Source organism: Citrus clementina, unplaced genomic scaffold, assembly GCF_000493195.1.
Source record: "Citrus clementina cultivar Clemenules unplaced genomic scaffold, Citrus_clementina_v1.0 scaffold_9, whole genome shotgun sequence".
NCBI classification, from domain to species: domain Eukaryota; kingdom Viridiplantae; phylum Streptophyta; class Magnoliopsida; order Sapindales; family Rutaceae; genus Citrus; species Citrus x clementina.
In genome coordinates, this window is record NW_006261964.1 from 20,820,043 (window position 1) to 20,829,869 (window position 9,827).

Sequence of the window (9,827 nt, forward strand, 5' to 3'; positions counted from 1 at the left end):
GATAGAGATCTAATACTCTAAGGGATGTCATATTTGCCAAGCAGCAAGGCAACGTGCCTCTTAAGTCATTTCCCCCCATGCGTAGTGTTTGGGGGTGTGCCTCGACGAAGACCAACAATGATGAGCAGGCGTCTGGTAGCAGGGTCCCGTGAACAGGTATATCTTGTAAGAGTCTAGTAACAGGAGAGCAGAAGCAGGAATATTCTGCTCGTCCACGAATACATCATCCGCGAGGCCGATCTCCTGTTAGAGGCATAAAGCCATTCCTGCTAAGGGTTCAGTCGAGAAGACCCGGTCAACGACAGTTGGCAAGGCGTGCTCTCCAATCCGAGAATTAAGGCACGAAGGCCACGCAACCACCCACGATTGCAGAAATGGAGCATCCACTTTCAAGAGGTGGGAGGATAACGAGCGTGAATGGAGGGAAGGTTTGAATTCAGGAGAGGCCTATAAAAAGGTAGCCAACGAAGGTAAAAGGGTTAGAATTTTGACATTATAGCAGAGATAAAGAAAGCTCTAAAGAACTGAGACTAAAGAAAAGCCATAAGATTTGTGGCTAGCGTTCCCAGAACCTTCATTTCTGACTTGAGCGTCGGAGGGTTTACGTCGGGGGAACAACCCGCGCACTCTGACCTGTTTCTGTGTACGCAGGAACTTCTGGGGACGAAGCCTTACGAGGAGGGATCCTGATCGTAGTGGAGTTGATCGAGCAGAGATCCTGGTCATCGTAAAGTGGGCAACCAGAATCTCGTGTCAACATTTTGGCGCCGTCTGTGGGGAGCTGATCAGAAAGCTTTTGCTGACAAAGAGAGGAAAAGTAAAGCAAGAGACGAAACAATGGATGTAGGAGGAAGTAGTGCACAAGGAGGTGATATGAGGCTTAACGAGTCCGTGACGTTGAGGGAGATAGCCATCGAAGCACGGGAAAAAGCCATGCATGACCGAATGGAACAGATGGAAAAGCAGATGGAGACCCTGACAACCATCCTACATGAACTAAGGAGTGAACAAAGGGGAGCCCATGAGGAAAGGGTGAGAAGTGGCGGAGTGGCACCAGGGCACGACGGTGTGATGAGAAGTCAGACCACTAGGACATTTGGTGGTGAGAGAGATAACTTATCTCTGCGGGGACGAATTCATAGAAAAGAAGAGCAATCCCCAGGAAGACAGATTTTTGATGAGGATGACGGGGTGGTGAATGCAGAGGAAACAGAGCTCAGGCAACATTTACATGATGTAGTACAAGAGCAGGATCAAGTTGTAGCATGTGACCCTGGTTGTACAGTGCAGCTGGAGGAGGAAGTGCACAGACTAGTGCAGGTAATTGATGACATGCAAGGAATGAGCAAAGCTCCTGGTTGGAAGATAATGCTGGATAAAGAATCACTGCTCGCGGCAGAGATCATGAAGGCAGTCATTCCAAGAGATTTTCGCCTCCCAGACCTTAAATATTCGGGACGAACTGATCCGTTGGTGCACATAGAGCGCTTCAACGACATAATCGGGGTGCAAGGATTATCTCAAGCCCAGAGGTGCAGGGTGTTCCCACTATCCCTAGAGGGACGTGCACGCGAGTGGTATAGGAAACTTCCTCGGGGAGCATTAAAACCTTCGAGCAGATGTGCCAGAAATTTGCAGAGCAGTTTCATGGGGCAATGGCACCAGAAGATGACATGATGGAGTTGAAAAGCATGAAGTAGGGGGAGCAAGAAACCCTTCGGGAATTCATCAAGAGGTTTCATCGTGTTGTCCTCGATTTGAGAGCCTTCAACCATCCTCAGGCATTAAGGGGATTGAAAGAAGATGTGAAAATAGGAAGGCTGTGATACAACTTGAGAAGCCCAGTTATTCAGACGTATGCAGCCGCATACGAGTAGGCTAAGAGGGACATAGAGATTGAGGAAGAAAAGGCAGCACATATTAAGACAGACCAGCCAGAAGGGTTGGGAAAGAAAGAGAAGAGAGCATTACCAGGGAATGGGCCGATCAGGAGGAGGGACCACCAGGCCTCAGGTAGTGGTGCAGGAGGTTGGGCAACCGCTTACCAGCCTCATCAGAGGCTACCACAGTATCAGCGCAGCAGGGCGCAACCTCCTCGCTCACCAGCTAGGGAGCCTTGGAGAAGGCATGACTAGACATATGGTGGTCTTCATCCACACTCCCACGGTAGTAGAGGGAGTAGACCAGAAGCGCTGCCACCGCCTTCAACTCAGAACGGCACAAATAGAGAAAGGGCAGTGCACACAATCGACCAGAACCAGGATTATGGGCGGTATACTTCCTTGAAGATGCCCCTGGACAAAGTGTACGAGGCCATAAAAGATCGGGGACTACTGTACCTCCCTGCCCTAATAACAAAGCTACCCAACAAGAGGGATATGGGACGCTATTGTAAGTTCCATGGCACTCATAGCCATACCACTGTAGAATGCAGAGATCTCAAGACCCAGGTTGAGGATTTGGTGAGAAATCGGTACCTGGACGAGTTTATAGATGGGACTTTCCTGATGGTGGCCTCGACATGTGAAGGGGAGCAAAGTGACAGAAACTTGAGGCGCGAGCACCCTACAGTAAAGGTGATAGCTGAGGGCCCAACATTGGCCGGAGATTCCAACAGATCGAGGAAGAATTATGCTAGATACTTCATGACTAGTAAAGAGGTATTCTTCAACACCCCAGCAACCAAACAAACAAGAGTCAGGCAAGTGCCAATCATGTGGACAGATGAGGATGAAGAAGGGATTCTATACCCCCACGAGGATGCTTTAGTCATCAAGGCCACTGTTGGTAGCAAGAAGTTTGACCGGATACTGGTTGATACAGGGAGCTCAGTTGATGTGTTATTTAAGTCAACTCTGGTGGAGATGAGAATAGCAGACCTGAAGTTGGAGTACACCAATACCTCCTTGAAGGGGTTTGGAGGAGGAAAGCTGGCCCCTCTGGGCGTGGTCGAGCTGCCTATCACAATTGGGAGCTCCCCGACATAAATGACTATGATACTGGACTTTGTAGTGGTGGATGAAAAAGGTCCTTACCAGATGATCCTAGGTCGGCCATTTCTGAGGATGAGCAAAGCGGTATTGTCCAACCATTATCTAGCTCTAAAGTATCGGGTGAATGAGGTAGTTGGAGTGGTACGAGGAGACCAGAGAATCGCACGAAGCTGTTACTCCTCGGCAGCAAGGGAAGCAACGCAGATAACATCCCTTGATACCCGAGTGAAAAATAAGAATGGCAGACAAGAACCTGTAGAGGAGCTGGAGACAGTGAGCCTGGGACCAAAGATCTGGGAAAAACGATCAGAATCGGGTCGAGACTTAAAGAAGAGCAGAAGCAGGAGTTGGTGCAATGCATGCGGGCTCATGCAGATGTGTTTGCTTGGACACATGAAGACATGCCAGGGATTGATCCTGAGGTAGCATGTCATAAGCTGGCAAACGATAAGAATCGGGTCGAGACTTTAAGAAGAGTAGAAGCAGGAGTTGGTGCAATGCCTGCGGGCTCATGCAGATGTAGCATGTCATAAGCTGGCAATAAGGAAAGGTGCTCGGGCAGTAAGGCAAAAAAAGAGATGCTTCAACCAGGAGAGGTATGAGGCTATAAATGGCGAGGTGGAGAAGCTCTTGAAAGCAGGGTTCATTCGGGAAGTCAATTATCCTAAGTGGATATTGAATGTGGTGTTAGTAAAAAAAGCTAATGGCAAGTGGAGGATGTGTGTGGATTTCACGGACCTCAACAAGGCGTACCCGAAAGACAGCTTTCCCTTACCAAAGATTGACCAACTTATAGACTCGACAGCTGGACATAGCCTGCTCAGCTTCATGGACGCATTCTCGGGATACAACCAAATCTCATGTTCGAGCAGGATGAGGAGAGCACGACATTTATTACTAACCAGGGCCTGTTCTATTACAGGGTAATGTCGTTCGATCTTAAAAATGCGGGGGCCATGTACCAGAGGCTGGTGAAAAAAGTCTTTAAGCCGTTGATTGGGAGAACAATAGAGGTGTACGTGGATGACATGATAACTAAGTCAAAAATCCCGAAGGAACATGTCCAGCACCTCGAGGAGACATTAGCACTTTTGAGGAAGTACAAGATGAAACTCAACCTGGAAAAGTGCGCTTTTGGGGTCGAGTCAGGGAAATTCTTCGAATTCATGGTGAGTCATAGGGGGATCGAGGAAAATCCAGAGAAAATCCAGGCGATCGTTCAGATGAGGTCTCCTCGTAACCTGAAGGAGATGCAGAGCCTTACGAGGAGGCTGGCGGCATTGAGCCGATTCATATCCAAGGCTATAGATAAGTGTCAGCCATTCTTTCAAGTGATAAAGAGAGGGAAAAAAACAGAATGGACTCCAGAATGCGAAGAGGCCTTTCAGAGCTTGAAGCAATACTTACAGTAAGCACCCCTGCTGTCCACACCAAGGGATGGAGACAAGTTATCTTTGTATTTGGCGATATCAGACCGTGCCACAAGTTTTGTTCTGGTGAGAGAGGAAGAAGGGGTTCAGTATTCGATATATTACACCAGCAAGGCCCTACTCGACGCTGAGACCCGATACCCACCGTTGGAGAAATGGGCACTCGCTCTTGTGGTCGTTGCTCGGAAGCTGAGGCCGTACTTTCAAGTATTCCCCGTCTCGGTAATAACAAACCAGCCGTTGCGTCAAACCCTACACAAACTGGATGCCTCTGGTCGGCTCGTAAAGTGGGCTATAGAGCTGAGCGAGTTCGACATTGATTACAAACCCCGAGCAGCGATAAAGGCTCAAGCAATGGCCGATTTCATAACAGAGTTTGCAGAGCCTGAAATATGTTTGGACCAGTTGGATATTGCTACAGACAGCAGCGAAGCCCGAGTATGGCAGATGTCTGTAAATGGGTCATCAGGGGAGCAGGGATCAGGAGCAGGAATTGTCTTGGAAGGCCCAGATGAGGAGGAGATCTCTTATGCTGTAAAGTTAGAATTCGCAGCCACAAATAACCAGGCATAGTACGAAGCCTTGATAGCAGGCTTGGAATTGGCTAAGGCAGTGAAAGCAGATAGAGTGAAGATCAGAACTGATTCCCAGCTGGTTGCAAATCATGTCAGTGAAAGATTTCAACCGAGAGAGAAGAAGATGGAGCACTACCTGAAGATAGTCAGGCAGATGATGGGGAAATTCGAAGCGGTTGAGGTGATACAAATCCCCAGGGAGCAGAATAGTCGAGCATATATTTTGGCCAGGATAACAGTGGTAGCAGACCCAAAAATGCCAAAGTCGATCCCTCTGGAGGTGAAGTCCAGCCCGAGCACCGAGCAGAATCTGGAGGTGCTGCGGATAGAACAAAAATACTCGTAGATGGACCCGATAATTTCATACCTTAGAGACGGGGTATTACCACCAGATAAGCTGCGAGCTCGGAAGATTAGAGCCCAGGCCTCGAGATACACGATGATTGATGGGGTATTATATTCGCGAGGGTATACGCTACCGTTCCTTCGGTGTTTGGATGAGGATGACGCGGACTACGTACTGAGAGAGGTACACGAAGGAATCTGCGGAAACCATTCTGGTGGGAGGTCTCTAGCCTAGAAGGTTTTAAAGTAGGGATATTTCTGGCCGACAATGCACCAGGATGCGCAGGAGAAGACCAGGAGCTGTGTAAACTGCCAGAGCAACCACCAGAGAAGCTCACCTCTATGGCCTCTCCTTGGCCATTTGCTCAATGGGGAATTGATCTGATCGGCCCGTTGCCAAAGGGACGAGGAGCAGCAACACATGCAATAGTTGCGATAGACTACTTCACGAAGTGGATAGAGGTAGAAGCCCTTAGCAGAATCACAGAGAAGAAGACAACAGACTTCGTGTGGAGAAACCTGGTCTGTCGGTACGGGATCCCTTATGCCTTGGTAACGGATAATGGCAGGCAGTTCGATAATCACAACTTCAGGGATTTCTGCCAGAACCTTGAGATAGAGTTGAAATATTGCTCACCTGCTCACCCAAAGTCTAACAGGCAAGTAGAAACAGCCAATAAGACGATCAAGAGGCTTTTAAAAACCAGGCTTGGAGCAAAAAAGGGTGTTTGGGTTGATGAGCTATCAGGTGTACTATGGGCATACAGGACAACCCATAAAACAGCAACTGGGAAAACTCCATTCGACTTGGCCTTCGGACACGAAGCGGTTGTACTAGCCGAAATAGGAACAATCATGCACAGGACAGATCATTTCGATGAGCAAGAGAACAACGACCAGATGTGCTTGAATCTGGATATGCTAACCGAGAAGAGGGAACAAGCATCGAGGCGATCAACCATTAACTAGCAGAGGGTTGCTCGGTACTACAACCAGAAGGTGAATATACGGCAGTTCAAGGTCGGAGATTGGGTGTTGAGGAGAGTGAATCAGAACACGAAAGACTCGGTCCAGGGAGTACTCGGACCAAATTGGGAGGGGCCATATAGGGTCAAGCAGCTAGTTGGACCCGAAGCTTACAAGCTGGTTCGCATGGATGGCCACGAGGTGAAATGCCCATGGAATGCGGCACACCTCAGGAAATATTTCCAGTAAGACTTGTTCATATTTTAAAGTTATTTCTGTTCATGCTTGTTGTTTTTTTTTTATTTCAAAGCAATCTCATGTAAAGCCGAATTCAATAATAAATTAATCAATGAGGAATTTCAGTCAACTGTACTGTTCAAAAATTTACTAAGGCATGCAAAGGCTCACCAAGTCTTAAAGCCTGTTTATGGCGAGAAGGCATGCAAAGGCTCACCAAGTCTTAAAGCCTGTTTATGGCGAGAAGGCATGCAAAGGCTCACCAAGTCTTAAAGCCTGTTTATGGCGAGACCAGAAGCCAAGTGTCCTGGGATCTGCTCAACCAAGCGAAGGCGAGCAGAATCCCAAACATTGAAAAATTTTCTAAGGCATGCAAAGGCTCATTAAGTCTCAAAGCCCGTTTATGGCGAGACCAGAAGCCAAGCGTGCCAGGATCTGCTCGACCAAGCGAAGGCGAGCAAACCCTTGAGTGTTATATAAATTTCTAAGGCAAGTAAAGGCTCCAAAGTCTCGAAGCCTGCTCAATGGCGAGATAAGAAGTCAAGCTTGCTAGAATCTACCCGACCATGTGAAGCCGAGCAGAAAGTAAAAAAAAAAAACAAATGTTACAACTTCTATACCAGAAAACAAGTACGAACATTCTTATTAATATGCCAACAGTTCGTAAAGCTGTTCATCATAACATACAATGTCCAAAAACAAGAAAAGGCAACTATAACACAGAACATGTTTAAGAAGACGGCGGGTCAGTAAGCCGAGCAGCCTCAGCTGGCTGGTCCACCTCAGGTGCTGGGGGAGTATCACCAGTTGCGTCCGGGGGGGTGCTCGCCTCGCCAACGTCGGTAGGGATTGCACGAGGAGGAGAGTTTTCCTCCTCAACCATAATTGGCTCCACCACTTCGGCATCCTCTTTCGCCGCCTCCTCATCCATGTGTCGAGCAACACCAGCTGCAAGGTCATCCATCTTCAGATCAGGGTGTTACTTCCCAAGGACAGCCATGATGCAACGATAAGAATGCCGAAGTCCTTGGTCGTATTGGTTGTCAGCTTCCTTCTCCAAGTTCTCGACCTGAGCCCGATGGGAATTGCGGAGAGATTCGAGCTGAGCCTCGTACATAACCTTCTGCCTTTGCAGATCCTCCTTGACCTTGGTCAGCTCTCCCTCGAGAATAATAGCCTTTGCTTGAGCAAGAGATTCTCGCTCTATCAGCTTCAGATTCTCGAGATTCAAATCTCCTACTTTCTTCTTGGCAGCGTCGGCTCTGGTCATCGCCGATTGAATGTCCTCCTTCATCTTTCGGTCGTTACAGCCAACCTTGGCCTTATAGTAAGTGGCCATGCAGCTAAGATGGAAGGCGCTATACTGCATGGCCCCTACCAGCTCACCTAGGGTGCAGCCATCAAAGTCCTCCAGGTCCTTCTTGCTCACGAGTTTAGATAGCTCGTTGAGATAGGGGACCAAGTGTTCTGCTCGGTTGTCAGATAAACGAGATCTTGGCCCAACATGAGGAGAAGAGGAAGCAGGATCAGTGGCTACTCTACTAATTTCTCCGACTTTGGCAGAAGGAGGTGGTAGAGTCTTCAGGGGAGAAACCTGCTGCACAATGTTCGCTCGCTTTGCAGTGGGAGCGTCTTTATTCTGGTCCCGCTTGGCAGCTTGAGGTCGAGGACGTTTCCGAGTCAGAGCTCCAATCACAACATCCTCCATCTTATGGTCGGGAGGCACCAAGCAAGATTCAACCAGGTTATAAGTGGTTAGCAGCTCTCGGTGCGAGCAGGAATTGGCCAGTACAGCCTCGACCCGTTTGAGCTGGTCGGGATTAAGCGGGAAGTGAACACCCCAAGAACCTGCAAAACGAACAGACATTTGGTTAGAGACAAATCAACAAAGTGAGAACAACTATGGAGACAAGACATCTAAAACGAGCAGGCAACCTGGAACCACGAAACGGGGTGGGACGCGATAATCCTTCCCATCAATCTGTGCAACTTGACCCTAGGGATCCCCAGCAAAAAAGAACTTTCTCTTTCAATTCCCACCACCACCAGTAGGAAGGTCGGTTATGGGTTTCCTGGTCTTAGTACTTGATTGGAAGTAATACCAGCCAGCATCTTTGGGGCTGCTTTTCAGCTGGTACAGGTGCTTCACCTCATCAACTGTGGGCTCGCTTTAGTAACATCTATCCCACAATATGAACAGACTAGAGAGTACTCTCCACCCATTGGGGTTCAGCTGACCAAGAGCTAGATTTAGCTCGTTAAGAATCCGGGCAAAGTAAGGTTGCAAGGGGCACCTCAGCCCAAACTTAAAACTCTCCAAAAACAGGGTAACATATCCCCTATGAGGTCGGCTAGGAGTATCCTTCTTTTTTGGGATCTTAAGAAGTATTTCACCAGGAATACTATACCTAAACCGGAGGTCAGTGAGTTCATCAAATGTGGTCGTGCACGTAATGTAATCAATAGCGTAATCTTGCGATAGGGCTCTACCTCCTATTGTACTCCGCCCTTCTGGTCGCGATGTTCCTGGTGGGGACACCTCACCAGAATCACCTCCTTGATCCTCACTCAGGGTGTTTTTCGAGCCGGAAGATCTCTTCTCACCGCTATTTCCACTCAAGGAGGTTGTTTTGGGGGACATCCTCCTAGCACTAGTACCAACACTAGATCTAATGGGTTCTAAGGGGATCCCGGGGTCAAAATCAGGATCGGTGAGCAGACTAGGTAGGAAGTCTAACTCATCGTCATCGACCTCAATGACTTTCTCTTTACCCTTTGACATTCCTTAAGCTATAATCAGAGCAGCACCACCAAATACCACCTAAGTAAAACAGAGAGAAATGAAATTATCTACAACTATCCGAGATCGAGGAAATAGAAGTAATACATGAAGAAGTGACTTTGTCGGGGAGAGACGGGGATGGAGGCTTTTGTGCCGAAACTTCTTCACCAGAGAGACAGAGACAGAGATGGAGTAAATGACGAATTTCTCTTGTGAAGGGTTTTGGGTTTTCCTAATGAAGAACAAACTCTTGGGCTGCCAGCATTTAATGGCACAAATCCCAAGAGTCTCGTAACCGTCGGTTTGAAATTCAAATAGAGGGGGAGATTTCTGCCACATCATCTCATCCGCAATTAAATGCGACACTACTCTTGGCAGCTTTTTCCTATCTGGCGCGAGCAGGAACTGTCAAGTTTCTACTGTCGGCTCACTACGTTACCCAACACCAGAAACTGGGGGACCGGTGTTTAGGGGTGTGCCTCGACGAAGACCAGCAATG

General features: G+C 48.2%; 2 protein-coding genes across 2 annotated transcripts; one reads left to right on the plus strand and one right to left on the minus strand.

Moving 5' to 3' along the window:
- Positions 1-2,288: 2,288 nt before the first annotated feature.
- Positions 2,289-2,987, plus strand: LOC112099686. The gene is made up of 2 exons (XM_024187119.1): positions 2,289-2,652; positions 2,725-2,987. Exons 1-2 carry the CDS (start codon positions 2,289-2,291, stop codon positions 2,985-2,987), a joined length of 627 nt encoding a protein of 208 aa, XP_024042887.1.
- Positions 2,988-7,525: 4,538 nt separating this feature from the next.
- On the minus strand, positions 7,526-9,328 carry LOC112099689. The gene is made up of 3 exons (XM_024187123.1): positions 8,759-9,328; positions 8,482-8,542; positions 7,526-8,394 (listed from the first exon to the last, which is right to left on the minus strand). The coding sequence occupies exons 1-3, from the start codon at positions 9,326-9,328 to the stop codon at positions 7,526-7,528; spliced, it is 1,500 nt and encodes a 499-aa protein (XP_024042891.1).
- Positions 9,329-9,827: the final 499 nt, after the last annotated feature.

Coding starts and splice junctions, on each gene's coding strand:
- LOC112099686 (XM_024187119.1), top strand. CDS start 2,289: ATGCCCCTGGACAAAGTGTACGAGGCCATAAAAGATCGGGGACTACTG. Junction 2,653..2,724: donor TGCTAGATACTTCATGACTA/GTAAAGAGGTAT, acceptor TCATGTGGACAG/ATGAGGATGAAGAAGGGATT.
- LOC112099689 (XM_024187123.1), bottom strand. CDS start 9,328: ATGTCAAAGGGTAAAGAGAAAGTCATTGAGGTCGATGACGATGAGTTA. Junction 8,543..8,758: donor TGAACCCCAATGGGTGGAGA/GTACTCTCTAGT, acceptor GGGGATCCCTAG/GGTCAAGTTGCACAGATTGA. Junction 8,395..8,481: donor ACCCCGTTTCGTGGTTCCAG/GTTGCCTGCTCG, acceptor TTCGTTTTGCAG/GTTCTTGGGGTGTTCACTTC.